General features: G+C 41.4%; 2 protein-coding genes across 4 annotated transcripts; both read right to left on the reverse strand.

The window, feature by feature from the left end:
* Positions 1-470: 470 nt before the first annotated feature.
* cbsa (cystathionine beta-synthase a) lies at positions 471-10,144 on the reverse strand. 2 transcript variants are annotated; one of them, XM_046382139.1, is made up of 15 exons: positions 9,990-10,144; positions 6,674-6,975; positions 6,397-6,503; positions 6,029-6,163; positions 5,822-5,901; positions 4,641-4,845; positions 4,458-4,549; positions 4,134-4,259; positions 3,949-4,033; positions 3,742-3,847; positions 3,270-3,347; positions 3,051-3,185; positions 2,828-2,936; positions 2,273-2,357; positions 471-1,354 (listed from the first exon to the last, which is right to left on the reverse strand). In XM_046382139.1, exons 2-15 carry the CDS (start codon positions 6,967-6,969, stop codon positions 1,221-1,223), a joined length of 1,773 nt encoding a protein of 590 aa, XP_046238095.1. In that variant the 5' UTR covers positions 6,970-6,975; positions 9,990-10,144; the 3' UTR covers positions 471-1,220. The 2 variants fall into 2 exon arrangements, with proteins under 2 accessions (XP_046238095.1, XP_046238094.1); XM_046382138.1 differs by having other exon boundaries at positions 9,919-10,092.
* A 1,131-nt stretch (positions 10,145-11,275) lies between these two features.
* LOC124055364 (splicing factor U2AF 35 kDa subunit-like) lies at positions 11,276-17,763 on the reverse strand. Of its 2 annotated transcripts, none has more exons than XM_046382140.1 (8): positions 17,610-17,763; positions 16,236-16,323; positions 15,462-15,528; positions 13,904-13,953; positions 13,281-13,379; positions 12,950-13,083; positions 11,645-11,737; positions 11,276-11,560 (listed from the first exon to the last, which is right to left on the reverse strand). In XM_046382140.1, exons 1-8 carry the CDS (start codon positions 17,717-17,719, stop codon positions 11,452-11,454), a joined length of 750 nt encoding a protein of 249 aa, XP_046238096.1. In that variant the 5' UTR covers positions 17,720-17,763; the 3' UTR covers positions 11,276-11,451. The 2 variants fall into 2 exon arrangements, with proteins under 2 accessions (XP_046238096.1, XP_046238097.1); XM_046382141.1 differs by lacking the exon at positions 17,610-17,763 and adding an exon at positions 14,728-14,797 and having other exon boundaries at positions 16,236-16,299.
* Between the last annotated feature and the right edge of the window lie 1,417 nt (positions 17,764-19,180).

Genomic DNA, 19,180 nt, shown 5'->3' on the forward strand with positions numbered 1-19,180 from the left:
CACAATGAATGGATAAAAGCAAGGGTTTAACTTCAACCTCTTTCAGCTGTGACCCCTCATGACAAGTTTGGCAGTCATTTTTCTTCCAAGACTGTTCCATAGAAAGATAATTGGAGGCTTGAAGCAAAAACAAAAGAAAAAAATGAACAAAATTTTGACTTTTTAAATCTTTTAAATCATCCTTATATTTAAGGGACCCGATTTAAAACACCCCAAGCAGGGCTAAGACTAAATTTTATGTTGAAATGATTTTTGATGTAACTGTAACATAAAAATCACAATTGCCAGTTTGTACTTTTATGTATTTTAAATTTCCAACAAACATAAAATGGTAGAACTATTTTATTTGTGCTAAACAGGACGTTTCCCATGAAAAAATCTACAAAATAAAAGCATTCTTTACTGCATGTACAACATTGTTAAGTCCTTGCCTTTCAGCACTGAGGGTAAGACAGGGACCCAAACAGTCACAGACTTCCTTTAAACTTTATTGAATCATACACATTCATTATGGAAAAATTATGCAATATAAAACATTTCTCTCACACATCCCGAAGATTAAATAGTCAAGACAACTTAACAGTTTGATCACGGGCACTGTGTTGAAAGATGACAGCAAAGGAAAGAAAGGCGCATATTCTTTTCCTCTACGAACTATAATTACACTCCGCATGTATTCCTTTTAACATACACAAATGGAAATGCAAGCACATAGTGAGCAGCCCTTGAAACAGTGACATGGTTATATACAGCAACGCTCTGCTCTTCTATTATTGATGAACGAGTGTGGCTTTTTATACTATTACATATGTCTTACTTCTGATGTTTGACAAGGCTGCAGTAAAACAATCATGTACTTGTCAGAGAAAATAACAAGACAAAGGCCTCTATTAAAGATTCTAATACAAAATAAAAAAAACTTTCTACAAGCCATAAACTTAGAAAAGATTTGCTTTGAGCACTGCAAGCAAATATAAGTAATCAACTGCTTCAAACAATAAGTAACCCTCTAACAAACTCACTTAGTAGCACAGCTTCATCATTTTCTTATTACACCTTAAGACTACAAACATAAAAAAATGAACAGAAGCATTTGAAGAGGAAAAAAGAACCAACCATAACTGATTCACAAGATTATTTTTTTTGCCATCTTTGAGACACATCTGCTCAACCCGTCACCGTGTTAGTGTTAAGCAATGTACAAGTTCGTACTCCCAGTTTCAGTTGAGCTCATCTGTGGACTCTGACATGGATCGCTCTCTCCTTTCGCGGCCTGTCACAAAGTTGAGCAGGTCGACGGCCGTCACCACCCCAAACACCATCTGCTTCAGACTGGGAGAGCCGTCTGTCAAGTCTGTCGCAACACCAGTGTGGAGGAAACAGTGGTTACATTTCACGTACTGTAAGTGGTCACAGTTCAACAAATGAAGAAATATTTTTAGAAAATCAGTCATTCGAGTCAGGGTCGATATGCATCAGTAAGAAATACTTCAAACCATCCATATATGGAGTTTGTTAGCTACCACATTTTGCTGGCACCTGTCTGATGATCTACATTTATGTAAAACTCTTTTTGTGCGGTGTAGATCAAATCAAACTGGGCCAGTGGGTTCAAAAATGCATGAATTTGTGTTAAGATGCAGATAACATGTTTGCTTATTTCCTATTGAACACCTACAAGCAATGAAAAATAAGCAATAAAAGCAACATTTTGTTTCTACGACGCTTATCTTCACCTTGCAAGAATATGCACTTTCTAAATTTTCCTTCCGTTTGCCTATGTGAGCATGATCTTGGATTGGCATACAACACTGCACAAAACACAAACATGGAGAGGTGTGCTTATCTGCTGACAGTTCTCATCTCTGCCAGACTCGACCACAGCAGTGTAAGGTTGTCCAAAACTGATCTCTTGTTTTGCTGTTCCCCCTGAAGCTGGACTTTGAGGCTCATGGAGTAAAGATCAACCATCAGTTGACCCACTGAGCTTGACACTGACTCTGCAGATGCAAACTCAGACTTAGTTGGAATGACACCAACTGATGTGCCAGAAATAAAAGAAATCAATTGCTATTAATCATAGCCTTTATGGCGTGTGCTTTAGTGTGACGTGCGTTGATGTCCACAGCAGTGCTTTTCCACACCACCACAGGGGGGCACCACAGTCAGAAATTCTGTGCTGACATCGAGTCAATCAGATTTTGGAGGAAAAGAAAGATGGAGTGGGAAGTGACTAGGAAAGTGTGCATGTTTGTGAGTATGTTGTACTTACACTGGATCTGTTCATGCACCACCAGGGCAAAGTGGTCAGTCTCCAGGATGCGGGATAACTTCCCCAAATTATCAGTCAGACGGATCTAAGAACAGCAAAAACATGTCACGTCATTTTAGACGTCGATAAATACAACAATCAATACAAATATTAGGTAAAAAGAGCAAGATATGCTGAAGTGGCATATGATTCATCAGGTCAGTTAGAAATGTGCCAAGATGCCTAAAATCTGATTCTCGGACAGTAAGAGCAAAAATTACGTGTGTGCCTACACACTTCACACTCACACAAAAAGCACCACATGCAAGCACACCGTCATAAAACAATATAACTGCTAGGCTGAATGAAATTACAGCTTTCTCAGTTTTACTATCCATTTTGCATCAGGCTGGGACAGCCCTTTCATCTGGAGACCCTCCTCTGAAGTCATTTGCCTCATTGGCTGCTCGTGACAGCCAATCAGAATCATAAAATGTTAAAATGCAGCCCCAAATCTTGTTTACTTGTTTAGGAAACATCCCATCATGAAAAGAGAAGCTTAAGTCAGAGTCTGACCTGTTTGAACTGCTTGTAGAGCACTTTGCTGACCGGGTCTGACAGCTTGATCTTCCCTGCCAGAATACAAGCCAACATGTTCCCTAAAGTCACCATGCCCAGGATCAACCTGTACACACAAGTTCAAGTCTTACAACAAAATACTGAGTGGTACTACAATAAAACACAAAACCAAAAGGCTGACAGTCGGTTAATTTAGCCTTTTCTCATTCAGGACACTCACCCAGCCTCATCCACCACTGGTGCCTGGTCGAAGCCCTTCTCCTTTAGGATTTTGATGGTCTTCTGACAAGTGACAGTGGGCAGGACGGTGAGGGGGGCTGACAGGTTCAAACCCTGCAGCTTCAGGTTCCACCACCTGCCGTACAGAGAGAGTAATGAGAGCGACATGGCAGAAGGCTTTACGTAAGAAAAGGATAAACCCACCTTTCACTACACATACCATGGTTTTTTCACCATGATGTCCTCCTCGCTCAGGAAGCCCTTCTGCACCATCCACTTGTCGCTCAGGAACTTGGACCTTGAGGACAAAAAATATGAAAAAAAAAAAAAAAAAAAAAAAATCAAGCTTGACCGACTGAACTGCCTTCAGTTAACTTTTTTCTTGTTATCTGTTTGCACATGAGACTTTTCAGCTCATTGATTTCTTCAGCAACCAACAACATTTGCTGCACACGTTAATAGGGAAAAGATTCCCAAAAAGGTCTTTTCTCTGGGCAAAGGTGCACCAGTGGGACGCCCGTGTTTCTACTAAATGTGTATTTAAATTTCTAGCTGGTGCTGCTTTAACCCTGAATGTTTGATGTCAAACATGAATATAACAGTAAAATCCTTCTTGAAGCTGCAGCTGATTATCCAGAGATTTGGGACATTACATTAACAGACTGTGCAGTGACTGGACGTGTGATTCTCACATGTAGTTGCGGATCGAGTCTGGCAGGATGACTACACAGCGCTGGCCCTCTTTCAGCTCTTTGGCAACGTGTACCGCCGCTGCCATGGCCGTCCCTGAGCTGCCTCCTGTTAACAGGAAACAACAAAATGTTGAGACGGCTTTCATTCACACATTAAGAGTGTGGTTCTCCAGCTCTGCCCAGATGTTTGTGTCAGCGGAAACTTACCGCACAGCAGGCCCTCCTCTCTGATCAGCATGCGAGACATGTTGAAGGACTCCTCATCGTTTGACTTGTACCAGATGTCAACTACCTGAAAAACACAGAGACAGATTGCACAAAGTGCTTGTGGGTTTGGTAAACATAACAAAAAGGAAAGTGAGGAAGAAAAAGAAAAAGCTCCTGTAACTCACGGATCTGTCGAGCACGGTGGGGATGAAGTCGTACCCGATGCCCTCCACCTCGTACTGGGTCTTATCGGTCTTGTTAAGCTCCTCAGGCTCAGCCAGGATGGAGCCTTCTGGGTCAACAGCAACAATCTGCACACAACACACACCATTCATGAATAACAAGTGGCTCAGCACAGCAGGACAGTGGAGTGGAGCACAGTGGAGTCACTCCACTGCCTGTCAGCCTTGGCTGGAGTACAAATTATTCCAATAGTTTTACAATCTGGAAACATAAGAATGAGATACATGCCATTAAAAAACATTAATTTGTCCTGTTTGTCAACTTACTTTGATGTTGGGGCATCTTTCCTTCAGTTTGCGTGCAACGCCTGTGATTGTCCCCCCTGTGCCTGCTCCTGCCACCAGCATGTCCAGCTTACCTGTTAGGATGAGTCAGACGTATGATATACTTGGGCAAAAGATTATTTTTACATTTTATGATTAAAACTGGGAAGTAAAAGATCTTTGTACCGTCACACTGTTCCAGGATCTCCTCGGCTGTGCTGTCGTAGTGAGCCAGAGGGTTGCTCGGGTTACGGTACTGGTCCAGGATGTGAGAGTTTGGGATCTCGTTTTTGAGGCGCCAGGCCACGCCCACGTGAGACTCTGGCGAATCGAAGCGAGCACTGGTGGGTGTCCGGACAATCTCGGCTCCGAGAGCTCTCAAGACGTCCACCTGTATAGAAAGAAACAGTTGAAAGGAAAATATGGCAAATTTTTACTACATGTTATAATTAAAATATTCTTAAAGAAATACATAAAATCCTTTTATGCACAACTAACTTCAATCCATGCATTTCTGCCTGTTCTGCAGAAATGTGATTTTATTGTCTGGATGTTTCTCCTTTACTACTTCTGCACAATGCTTCTGTGTAGTCTAGTTCACAGTAAATGACCTCCATGTGTACACAGGTGTGTTGTTGGGTCACCTGCCAAAACTAAGATCCTGTTAAATATTTAGATTCTGCTGCAGCAGCACTTATGCAGCATGCATAAGCCTGCATCACAAGCAAAAGCAAAGCTAATTTCCACATGAAACAAATATCACGTGCATCACATGACTGTTGCAGGTGACACAGTGTCTTGCAGACTGTGCCACGGGGTATTCAGAGCATTGTGCAATATAGGGGAGTGTCTGCAGGTATTTTGGCACAAACAGTTGCACAGAATTTTCCATTTCCACTGTGAGCATTTAAGCAGTCTGACATGACCTCCAAATATCTCTAAAATATATAATTTCCAACTGTTACCACAGAGCCCAGCGGGCAGTTTTGGCCAGCTGGCATACTTAAAATGCTGTCGTCAAATTAAACAGACAATCAAATCATTTGACAAGACAATTTCATGAAAAGAGGCAGCTCATGTCTTGATCACTTCGCTGCGTTTTGCTGTGAAGTTTTCATCAAGGCCAGACAGGAAGACTTCAAAACGTCTTGCAGCTTTGTTGGTCCAGTGCTTGAAAACCTTTTTTTTTTAACCACTAGAACATTGCATTTTCCCAGAATCTGTTGAGGACATGTGAACTCACCACTGAAAAAAAGGACCGCATACATCGTTTAGCCAATGGTAACCAAAATATGCAGTTTCAAGGCAACCCGCAGTGTTATGACTAGCAGACTTTGTTTGCCACAGAAGAGCGACAGTGAACCCACCTTCTCCATGCTCATCTTCTCTGGCATGACAATGATGCAGCGATAGCCTTTCACCGCTGCAGCCAGCGCCAGTCCGATGCCTGCCAACAGGAAGATCCACACAGACGAGTTTTACAACACTGCTAATTCATGTTATTATCATCTTTAAATCCCCCCACTGCCCCTACAGCAACATATTCACAAGCCCAAACACATGCAGCTCATTACCAGTGTTTCCAGACGTGGGCTCTATAATAGTGTCTCCAGGCTTGAGAATCCCATCTCTCTCGGCGTCCTCCACCATCCGCAAGCTGATCCTGTCCTTTACGCTGCCGCCAGCGTTGAAGAACTCACACTTGGCCACTACAGATACACAAAGATTTGTTTCAAGACATTTTAATAGGAGTTCAAGAGTTCATCAAGTTTAAATTACGCAATTGACCCAGAAATGCTTTCATTTTCTGCATTCACATTTTGGACTGAATGAAACTACCGCTTTGGTTTTTTACAAGGTGTAAATCAGAGACACATAATCAACAGTCACACCTTCTGCCTGAGCTGAGAATGTGTCTCGACTTGAGTGCTCGGTGACTCACGTATTTCGCATTTGAGTCCAAACGCTTTGGGGATCTTGTTGATGCGCACTAAGGGAGTGTCGCCGATCCTGTGCAGGATGTTTGGAAGAATTGCCGGAGCGATGGCTCTAGGGGGAGAAAGTCAAACAGACAAACAGTCAAATAAATACACTTCTAGCATCCAGGAGTTTGCTGAAACTGATTTTCACTGTTTGAAACAAAGCAGTCACTATTCTCTGCACAATGACCAATTTCAGGGTCAAACACATTTTGAGCAGAATATGAACGTGAGACTGACTTTGGAACTTGTGCGTGAGGGGAGTCGGCTTTTGAGGCTCCCAGGCTCCATTTGCAGCGGCTGGGAAGGTCAGGCCGGATCCATTTCCTCTCAGGAGTGGCGTTCTTTGCGCTGATCTGAATGGTTCTGTTCGCCTCTTCGGTGTCCTCCATGGAGGGCAGCTTGTCAACCCCTTTATGTGGGAATGAACCCTCGCAGAGTCTGCTTTCTCCGTTGGCATGGCTGAGCAGCTTGGCAGAGTGAGGGCACACGGGGCCCTTGACGGCGGCCTCTTTGGATGAGGGAACTGATGGCATGACTGACTGTGGAACGCAGAGGACGAAGGACTATGTGATCATCGGTGATATTTATATAGATAAGAATGTCATGTTCTGCACAAATTAAGTAAAGGGATCACCAAAGTTATTAAAATTCGTAGAAACATTTCACTCAAAACTGCTAACATGAAACTGATTTGCCTAAATAAAATACTGGCTACAATCACAAGTATTATGTAACTCAAGGCATATCTTATCAAAAAGTAAAGACACGTGAGCAAGAATCCAAGCAGATATTTAACACCAACTTCCTTCACAGCTTCTAATACTTTCAATACTCAGAAAATTATTTGTTCAACTGTTTCAATTTAATGCAAAAAGTGCCAGTGTATGGTCTGACATGCAATGAGCATGCAATGAATGACCACATTGATAAATGACCCCATATAAGCAGGACCCAGTGCAAAATAAACACTCTTTTCTTCCATTAATGCTGAGTCATAACCCCACCAATGCCACAGTCATCTTGAGCAAACAAATTAATCAAACAGATCCGATTCTGGTTTTCTTAACAAAACAAAACTACGACTATGGCAAAGGGTCCGTTCAATTGCCTGATCGAGCTTCTGCTGATACTGAATCATTCATTCACTGCAGAAAAGGAATGAGTCATGTTTCAGAAGAATAACAGGAAAAACAGAATTATGCAGTAATTCAGAGGAAAATAGTCATTGCTTAATGCACTTGCAGGCGTCCGTCTCAGGTTATCTTTGTGTTTGTGAATGTAAATCTAAAATGACTCGACGATTACCGGTTATAAAATGCTGTAAAAGCCACAAACGTGCAGCTGTAAGTAAAACAAAGTCCTAAAGTCCGATATGAATTCTAGTAATAAAAAGAAGAAAAAAGAAAAAAAGAAATCCTCAAGTTTATGCAATTGCATACTGAACAAAATTAACAATTTCCTGACGTCCCTTTGAACTTTAGCAAATTGTGATGGGGCATAACTATTTTATTTTATTGAATAATAAATGAAGTGACAAAAAATCACTCATGAAAACTATCATAAGCCCTACTGATGACAACATTCATCACTAAACAGTGAAGCCTCTGGATTTATTAACACATCCATTTGGTTCCTCCACTGTCCACTAAAAACGGCACCAGATGAACCATCACTAACACACAGAACACACACACTGAGGCCAGCTGTTGGAACCGGGGCCCCTCTTGGACTCCAAGAGTTCAGACGATGTCCCCGAAGTGAACCAGACGCAATCCTCTTAAGCAAACAGCTCCGCAGCGCACAGAAAACAGCCCTGGGACACGCTGCTTTAAAGTGAATGACGTGTTGGTAAATAAAATGTTCTGCGCACTGTGACTCCTCCCCACAAAACAGTCAATCACTGTTTTAAAGGAGAAAACATGAACAGGCAGAAACATTTGTCTTTTTGGTCACTCGGTTATCCTTTCTTCTAAAAACAGACACACATACAATAAATGCAGAAACCAGTCTCACGTTAAACCACCTTGTGCACCCAGAGTTTCGTTTCTTGGTATCAAATCTCTGCAGCCGTGGCAAGTCATGCTGCTAATTAAGGGTACACTACACCACAACTGCTGCGGCAAATGTGGGAAAGGGTATGTGGTACACAGTGGCCTTACAGGGTTCAACGAGGCAACACCATCCCCCATGACAGCCCATGTGGTACTGAGCCCAGGCTCCACCGCAAGAGGATTTGACAGGATGAAAACAAAACTTTTGGAGCCAGCGGCAAGAATAAAAACCTCAAGTGGGAAAAAAAAAAAAACAGTACAAGAAAAGAGAAAAGAAATAGTCACCTGATCTGAGTTTGGCAACATCAAACCCAATCCCTGTAATATTCTTACCTTATCAGACTTGATTATCTGCTTAAATATTGGCCTTGTTAATCTCCTTTGGTATGTTCAAAGTGTAACGACTACTGTGCAGAAGCCCTTGATAATTGCACCGCCAGCCAGAAAAACAACCAAACTATCAGTTGGGCAACAGCACAAGAAGAGCAGACTATAGACAGTCACTCAGCCATAACAAATGGTGAGCCAAATGTGAAAGGCAGGAATGCTGAGAGTAAAACCGCAACGCAAAACAGCAGCCACGTACACCTGGAAACCCACCACACGGTCTGGAGGCGCCCTTACTGTGACTGTCATAACGACAGAAGATATCTGATCAGTTGATAGAGAAATCAATCAAAATCCAAACTGATGGATCCAGGTTCTCAAACACGAGAATCTGCTTTGTTTCATGGACTGGCAATACAGTAAACTGGATGTTTTGGGGGTTTGAAGCAAAAAAAAAAAATACTAAAAACTAAATGGATCACTGAGAAAATAGGTGGAAGATTAAATTTGGTGACAGGACGTTAGACAAACTGCCAAAAAAATCACTATCTGCAGCTTCTCAAATATTGACATCGGCCAGTATTCTTTGTTTCATAGGATGAAGACCAAAATAACTGTTGCTTTTAAGCTGCGATTCAAACAAAACAATGAGCCTGAATCACTTGAATCTTCCTCGTCTGACACTGATCACCAAAACGGATCACTTGTCATAACATGCAGCAGAAATGTCAAAAACATAAGGCAGAGTAACAATGAAGGTATGCTGAGAGGAAAAAGACAATGAGCAGGCACTATACAGGCAAAATGAACGTGATTCAGCACTGATGGAGGCTGATTAAAAAATGAAAAATATGGACGCAACCGTAAGAAATGACAGACAATAATTACATCAAAATAAAACAGATTGAGTATCTGATGAGCAGTGAACAAACGGAGACATAATTAGGAAAATTAGCTGGCAAAAAAACCCTGAACTACGCAGTTTCAAGGTTGCATCAGAAAGCGTCTGCGGAGCGACTTTCACCAAAATGTCCAAAAACAGCGCACGTCCACGTATTAATTTGACGTGTCTTATGTCTCCCTAACTCGTCCAGTCTCACTCACCTGATGAGCTAAATGTGCCCAAAACGAACAAAACCAAAAGAACCAGAGACGAGCCCGGTCTACACACTCACCCTTCACACCGTGCAGTGAGCAGCTTCCGACACAGACTACGGCTTTCGTGACGAAACACGTGGACGGAACGCGGAGGACAAGTTCCATCGCGCTTTCCGATTGGCTCCGGCGGGGGCGTCTGGCTGGTGCGGTCCGCCAATCAGAGCAGAGGTTTCTCAATAAGGTTTTGGGAAAACGCTGTGCTGAAGTTGTACGCGCCATCTGTTTGCCTTTTATTGACCAAACACGCACTGCAAGGACTTTAGCGCATGTGACATGTTGAGATGTTCTCATGGCTCGTTTTGGTGGTAGCAAAGCGTTCATCCGACCAGTCAGGGTCAAAGGAAAAGCAGGTCCTCTACACAGAAATGCGCATGTTTTTCAGTGGTATTTTAGATACTATTTTGGCAGTGCTGTCAACGTGTGCCAAGCAAGATCACTTTTTAATTGCTTCATGTATAATCAGGTGTTTTTTAACCCTGACTGAAAACAGCAAATATGTCAAATAATACTTCATTTTAAATTCATACTGATTTTTCCACACGTTTCTGCGCAAATTCTAACACGTAACTGAACTTGGTGGCCATTTAAAAGCTAATCTCACACGCTAAACTGAAACTGTAATCTGAAGCAAAGATTTCATCAGTGTTAGAGAAAGCAGAACTGAGAGTAGTGGAAAGGCTGGGAAACTAGCTGATTTAGCTTCAGTTGATGTTGCATCAGTCACAGTGGAATTAAAAGGCAGGGTTTTATGGCATATGAATTGCCCTTTCTTGATCATCCATTTAAAATTTAAATATTTGTGTCTGTGGTTGAAGTGAAACAAAGATCTGTCAGCGGTTGGTGAAATTATTATTAAGACGTATGACTAACAGTTAAAGATTATCTCAAATTTGACAGCAATAAAGAGGAGGAACCCTGTGTTGGATTATTAACCGTCTGAAAAATAACCGGCTTGTCCTTATCAGCACATGACCATCATCAATATAACAATGTAGCTGGTGAGTCACTTTAAATTTCATTAATAAACATGTTTCATCAAGGAAGAGGGATGGATTCATCAACTTTGATATCAGCCTGCTTCGCCATTTCCAAAGCACTCAAAAACAACGCAATGAGATGCCTTCAAATTCTCAGTAATAATCCTGTGCAATTTGTGGCCATAAAGCTTCATCAGTTAACCAGCGGTTCTCACAAGTTGCGTAACAGCACTGCCGGCATGTACTGTATTAATAATCAGTAACTTCCTCGAATAAAAGGTACAAAAGAAATACGCTTACATTTACATAAGCAAATGGTGCCAGGGCAGAATTACAAATCTGTTTTTATTGAGAAAGCGACACAAGCTCGTCTTAAAAAAAGGGAATAAAAGAAAAACGCTTCCAACAATTCACCAAAAAAAGAAAATAAATTTGTCATGACTGCTGGGGTAAATGGGGTGGGGGGGTGTTTGATAGGACATTGGGTCAGTCTTGGCTTCCTTCAGAATCTTCCAGAGCGCTCTCGGTCCCTCGACCGTCGCCTCTCGCGGTCCCGCCGTCGGTCCCTGGAGCGGGAGCGCCGTTCCCGGGAACGCGAGCGAGAGCGGTGCCTGGTGGGAGAGAAGAAAAGATTAATTTACAAATTCTCACCAATCTTCTGACATACAATGTTTCACTTTCACAGATTTCCACACCTTTTCCTGCGGCGTCCGTACAGCTCCCTTCGAAGCTCCCGTGATATGGGTTTCAGGTGCATGAAGTTGCAGAAGCCACCTCTGGTGCACTCTCTGAAGTGAGACAGCACATGAAGGGTTAAAACCTGCTCGTGCTTGGTGGAGCAGCGCCAGAAGAAAAAAAGCTGGCTATTCGTAGCACATGCAGAGGAGCATGCCAGCTCTCCAAGCAGAACATCTGATCTGTGTGTCCCACACACACTGAATTCATCCTATCACTGGCAGGGTAAACAACTTCCAAACTAATGGAAAAACACAGAGGGACTCAAAAAGGAGGACTACGAGTTTCCTCCCACTCTGCAAGGCCAAAGTTTATCTTTGTATTTTAAAGAAAATGTGGCAATCCACACACAGTGCCCTCACAGCTGGAATGACTTCAGTGCATTTCTGTGGGACACATGCAAGCTGAAAGCAGAGGACATGGTGGGGGCGCTCGGGGTAAAACTTTGCTTCTTGCGCTCAAAAAGATCGGGCAATAAGGCAAACAACGAAACACCTCAAGGCCATTCTGCTGTTTCAGCTGCACATTTTTATTAACAAAATGTAATTTAAATTATGTCAATACAGTGCAAACGCAGTAAGCACAGACGTTTTGAGGCCCCTCAGGTGCTTGAGAGTGAACAGTAAAGTTTCATCATAGATTGTCTAGCTGTAAGGCAGAGTTTCTTCACACCTCAACAACCTGTTCCAAACACCACACATGCCTTCTGCCTCACTGGTTCAGACCCCTGGGCCACAGGAATCATTTCTAGTTGTGTTGGGTGAAAATGCTGCAATGAACTGCTAACGCACAGAACTGGTGGGATTTCTCGGTCAGATTTGTCACTTAAGTCAGATGCACTTTTTTCCCAATAAAACTGGCTTGTTAGAATGTAAATAACCCTTTTCATGTTTTTACTCAGTGTTCATTCACTCTTCACCCGTCAACAGAGCAAACCTAAAGCAGAAATACATTTAAATTAATATAGCAAGTTTTCCTGATATCATGCTGCTACTGCAAAGCTACCAAACTTTTGATGGTCACAGAGATAAGATGCAAAGATTTGTTGTTTTCCCTGTGTGATATCTGCTCTGCTCTGGTCAGACCAGATAACAAGGAATTCACACCAAGTCTTCTGCCTGGGTGCTGCTAACATGCAGGTAGGGCAAAGGTCTTAAATTGCACATTTTCACAGAGATGGCTGTGTTAAAAGGACTTAATAAAAAAAAGCTCATTTCACTGCTTTACACAAATAGTCAGTCTTCACTGTAGTAGGTGTGACTCACCCCATTTCATACTGGCGGCAGCAGGCTTCCCTGAAGTCAGTGACGGGGGACAGCTCTGCGTGGATGGGTTGGCCGTTGAACCAGCGGTTGTTCAGGTCCATGACTGCTTTCTCCGCATCCTCCTCACGACGAAACTACACACAGAGGGTGCACATACGTGTGATTGCTCAGGAAAACTAATAAATTGCAACTAATAGACTGATAATCGCTTAAAATGATTCTGCATATGACAGCTCTGTTTTGGTACAAGCTCCATCAAGAGCCACGTTCTTATAATCTCATTAGGGTTAGTTCCACCTCTCTCCAAAACACATTTCGATGGACCAAATACCTTAACATAGACATTGCCGACAAGGTGGTCACCCAAGTTATCACACACATTCATCTCCTCCACCTCCCCGTACTTCTCCTCCATCTCTGTGAACACCTCCTGTGTGGGAAGTAAGGAAGGGAAACAACAATCAACCCGTCCAACAGGTTCTTCTTTCCTACCTTTTATTTCACGTTAAAATACGATTGCAACAAAGAAACTGGTCTGCCAACCAGATCTGTGGGAAATGGTCATGCTCGGATGTGTTCTGAGCAATACTGCTGCACGGGGTTATTTGAACCAAGTCACCTTGCCAGAATATTAATTTATACTGAACTGAGAGGTATGCGTTAATATGCTTTGCCTTAGTTAGTCATTATGTTTACACATGAACTGTGTAGCCACAGAGCAAAGACCTGTAAACAAGGTCACAACTGAGTAAAAATAAAAATTTATGTAAAATGTCTTCCTTTTCTTTCTCTTTTAAAATTCATTTTAACCGTAATTTTTTCCTCACGGAAAAGTAGTTAGGGTACAACTGTTCCAGATAACTGCTTTGTAAATATTGGCTTATAAATTGCCAAAAGGCAAATTACACATTTGTGTTGCCAAGTCGCGCGACATGTGGAATGAAGGAGACTCACCTCAAAGAACTCATCGTAGTGCTCCTGCATCTCCACATCGCTGACAGCGCCTGCAAAGTGTCATCAAGGGGACAGTCAAGTCAAAGCCAGATGGACACTAGTGGTAAAAGACAAATGTCTTCAAATGGACACCTTTAGTTTTGAACAAAGAAATCTAACTGCAGCGACACAACAAGATATTTCCTGCTATAAGAGCTACACCCTGTAAATATGGATCAAAAGAGTCTGTATGTTATTTGTTACTAGAGACAGCCTTCTCTCTCCCATGCCTTCTCAGCTTAAAATGGCACTTCAACCTATTCCACAGAAGCAAGGTGAAAACTAGAGCTGACCCCTCTTAGCCTTCCCTGGTTCAGTGGGGTTTTACCTTGATATTATTTGCCAATGTTTGCCTTCATGACAAAACAGTTTGTCTAACTACATGTACATGATGTGGAGGAGGCCATGGCAGCACATAACGTGTTTTTAGCATTGTACTGTTCAACTACTAACCAAATTGGGGACAGCACTAGTAGAAACCTGCTTCAATGAACCAGAAGAAAAAAAAATGTGTTTTCAATGTGAAACTGGTACACAGGCACAGTAAGGTTAATCATAGCTTTTTGGCCAATCACATCTCTTTCATATCAGCAAAATGCTACAAAAGCTATGAATATTATTGCATAACAATGACTCAGGAAAACGTACAAGAAATAATGTGATGCATTACACATCCCGAGAGGACAATGTTCCTACACTGAGCCAAATTTAAGTCGGGGTGTGTGATACTGTAAATTAAGTGCAGTCAGTGCTGGGAGGGTCCTGCAGAAGAAGGGAGAACTTACAGTGTAAACCATCAGCAGACTGGGCAGAGTTTTGAAGGTTATGAAGGTAAATGTTCAAGAGGGAAATGGTCTGAAATACAAAACGTAAACTTCTGTGACATAACCCAAAATAAAGAGCTGGGGAAGAAAAACTGTGATTAGAAAATTTTTGTGTCAGTTAATCTTTCGTTTACATCTCCTGAGTTACAGCTAGTTAGGATTTGTGTTTTAGGGTATTTGCTCCCTTCCCTCTACTTTTAAATCCCATTTGTATTAATTTAGATAATTTACACATTTTGGTTTTGCTTAGCTTGGATAGGTTGTGATCTACAGAAGCAGGTCCAAAAAATGTATTAAAAGTGAAGCGAAAAACAAGAAAATTCAAACACATAATGATCCAGATGTCACATGTTTTTATACAAGCCGCAATAGATTAGTAAGAGGCCATCACACTTACCTGTATGAGAGGTACTGCTTCAGTTCTGCTAGACTGGCTTCAACACATTTACTGAACACAGTGGCCATGTGGTGTCTCACAATGCTACACTGATTGCAAAACAGACAGCAGCTGCTTTTTGTTGGCATTTGGTGATACCTGATGAATGACTGAACATTTGGTTTGGAACACTTGGGAGATAACCGGGACTCGGCCAGCTAGCCGGGCTGAAGCAGCATCTCGCATCTGTTGTTGTACTGTACATGAGCACCACATTAAGGAATCAGAGAGAGAGGTTGCTGTCAAACTTCCAACTTACAGCGAGAAGCGTCGGCTGTCTGCGCACTGTTCTGAGGATTACGGTAGATGTTTTGAATCAAGATGGTCTGCAGGGTAAAAAACAAATGCATGTGGTCAAACATTGCATGGTTCAGCGCTCGGTGAAGTGTGACAGCCTGCTGCAACCAAAACCAAGCTATACTGGCCTATAAACCAGCCTCGTTTGCCGCAAGAATGTATTTGTGTGCCACACATTTTCGGCTTGTACACAAATTCCTGACAAGTAATTACTGACAAATTAACCAAACTATTCACAAGATCAGAATAATTTAAGCAGAATACTGTGTGCACACAGTACTTAAACAGAAGTTCATATTTAAAACCAAGAAGTACCTTATCCACGGTACACAAATGTCTCGCATCGAGCCAAGTCTGAGAGATTACATAGCAAATACACCAAGTTAAACTCATGTCATCATGACTCATGATAGAGGTGTGTGCCTGAATGAGTCTGAGGATGGCTCTGGAAGTACTGCAGGTCATCCATTCATTGTAGGGTTTGGTGGGTCAATCAATCCCCTCCTTCTGCCCACATGTCAATATGTCTTTAAGCAAGAGGGTGAGCCCCAAAGTTGCTTTCAATCGGCAAGTCAACACCTCCTGTGCAAGTATGTGTGGCAATGGGTGTTTTAGAGGAAAATACTAAAGTGTTTCGTCCATCATATTAGAATATGTAACTGATGTCAATTTTGCCATTAGCAGTGACATGTCAAGCTCGCACACTAAAGCCGTTATTGTAAGAGAAAAACTTCACCTGGCTGAAGGTTGGTTTGTTGTGCAATCTCGAGCAGCGGTCTCCATGTCTGCAAGCTCCAATTTTAAAATAGAAGGAACAATTGACCCTGGAGGAAAAAAGAAATTGTGTCATCATGCTCTTGTGTCAATTAATGTGGTGCAGGACACGGCTGATTACATCAAAATTTTTGCTATTGTCAACAAATGCCATCAAGAAACAAAACCTATAATGCTTCTCGGCCTATCTGTAACTACTATTCTCAGGTCTACTTACCCACAGTAGTATAATATTTTTTCCAGACATTTCATAATACTGCTGCTGAACATAATGTTAAAAAGACGCTGGTAAAACAGATCCGTGTATTTACTGCAGATTACTTTTGGCAACAGATCCGTGGACTAATGAGTATTTAGGGCATCACAGGCTATAAGTGGAGTTGACTTAAAAATTAGTTTTAGCAGTTTTTTCACTTTGATTGAGCTATATGGAGAGGATTTAACTAAGGCTTTTGACATACAGGCAACATTTGTTCATTAGACAAACATAAGAATAGAAAGCATTCACTTGTTGAACAAGATAAATTGCTAAGGACAGTTTATTAACGTTAAATATCGTTATCATTACACGAAATTAGATACATGTTTGAGAGTTACGTTGCAACAACAATAATAATAATAATATAATAGTATTGGGACACATAATTTTGAGGTCTTATAGAGTTAAACAGCATCAAAGTGAAACATTCTATCCCCCTCTCCAGTCATTTGAATTAATGAAATGTAGGTAGATGGCCCTGCTTGGCTATCTTAATCACTTGTTTGTTTTGTTGTTAGGCAAACCACCGCTTGTACAGACAGCACTAATAGTCTGACTCCAAACATCGTCAAATTATTGCAGAAAATGTACTTACAAACATAAACATATCTTGACATGTCTAATGACAACAGTTTGCTTGCCACAAGTATGGAGAACGCCTTTTGTTGCACTCCACCGGTGAAACGGAACAAAACAACGCGCCTGAGTAGGACAGTTACTCTGCTAAGGATCTTATTAATTAACCATGCTACAAGTTACCTGTCTATTTAATCGCCATCTATGTTTGCTGCCAATGTTTAAGTGTGCACTAACAAAAAAGTATAATTTTGCAAAAGGACACCTATTGGCGCAAACTACCAGCACACAGTGGCGGCAGGTTAGCAAAGGTGCCTTCCTGAGTTTCATTCAATGCGCTAGCTAAGCGTTAGCTTCCTGTTGCTAATGTGAGCTTGACTGTGAGATTATGCGGCTTCTGAAATGAGCCGCACTAGCGATAAAAAATAACTACTGCAAGAATACGCCATATAAAACTCACCATTTACGTGCTAAATACGTTCAATACTAAATAAAACTTACTTGTCTTTCTCTGTACCGAAAATGGATGCCAGGTACTCCGCCATTTTCGGCTCGTCGTAGACGCAGTGATGCACGTCATTACGTAAAGGGAAGGGAGCGCGATTGCGCATTCGCTACCACCCAACAACTTGCACTGATAGGGAACGCCACATGTCGGCGCTATTGCTCCAGAAAAATATGTACGACAGGCTGTTCGTCCCATCAACGTTTTAATTTGTAGTAATCATATTTGCAATATTGCTCGAATGCCCTCAGTATATCGCTATAATTACTCTTTTTTTGTACATAACCTCACCTTTTACTCTTCAGTGGTGTAAAGTAACTTAAAGGCTATATCAAGTACTGTATCACTACAGATTTTAGGTATTTGTACTTGAATACTTTCTTTTTCTTCTTCTTATTAAATATGATGCAATGTTACAAATGAAAGTAGTAATGACTTAAATTAGATGAAAATAGCTAACTGCATCGGCGACATTAATCTAAAAGTTACAGTTAAGTATAGAGAATAGTATAACACTTTGATTGTCTAATTTTACTCTGGCTACTTTGAGTACATATTGCTACTGCTTTAATTCAGTAACCCAACAGTAACATAAAGTATCCCCAGCACAGGGTCAAAACATCCCATTTGTACTAAGACAAGTTAACCCCAGTACTGCAAATACTGTACTGACATCACACCAGGGGAATTTTAACCCAGTGTGTTTGTGTACATAGTCTGAATTCTTCTTTATATTTATATTTATATCATTTCACAGTCATTATCTGGCAGCTATAAAAACATGAGTATACATAATAAGCTCAAATAATGCTTTGGCATGGTCACACATGACAACTTGTTAAAAATGGGTCTAAATTCAACTCATGCTAATGTATCTTTATGTGGGGAAAAATCTGAATGCAGGATATTCATTGAGGTATTTCTCCAGATATGGATGCTTAACATGCATTTATTGTGTATAACTTGTTTCCTTGCTCAAATGTCCACACAATTATAGCCACAAATATTAAGTTGTTAGCTGTATTTTTACTTATTTCTTCCCACTGTAGTTGTAAAACCCTTACAATATGGTGCAGTTAGCCCAACTATAGCATTATGACTCATTAAAGGTTTGAGAAAGTCCACTTTCAGGTTGACTCTTGTGTGTGCCACTTTAGAGTTTTACACAAGGTTAAGTGGAAACAGCAGTACCACTAAAGCACGAGATATCTGGACTTATGACTCAAAGGTAGGTCAAAACACTGGACCCTACATTTCCCATAAAATAGGCTAATCTCTATAAACAGATGGCAATAGCTGATACAGTTCAAACGTATCTCTTGAACCCTGATATGATGAGGGTTATTTTTTGCCAAGTTTAGAAATCGCCCTTCAAGCCACAGACTGTATTATATTACAGTCTTCAGGCCAAATAGATGTCAGAAATAGATGTCTGGGGCTGGTGGGGCAGTATTTTTAAACCTGAATGAAGCTGATTCATTGACAGATAAGTTGTCCACAGTGTGATGGTGACACCTGATAGCGACATCAACACTCCGCTGTGCACAAAGCCGTACAGGTTTGCAGG

The sequence above is a fragment of the Scatophagus argus genome, chromosome 24 (genome assembly GCF_020382885.2).
Source record: "Scatophagus argus isolate fScaArg1 chromosome 24, fScaArg1.pri, whole genome shotgun sequence".
NCBI classification, from domain to species: domain Eukaryota; kingdom Metazoa; phylum Chordata; class Actinopteri; family Scatophagidae; genus Scatophagus; species Scatophagus argus.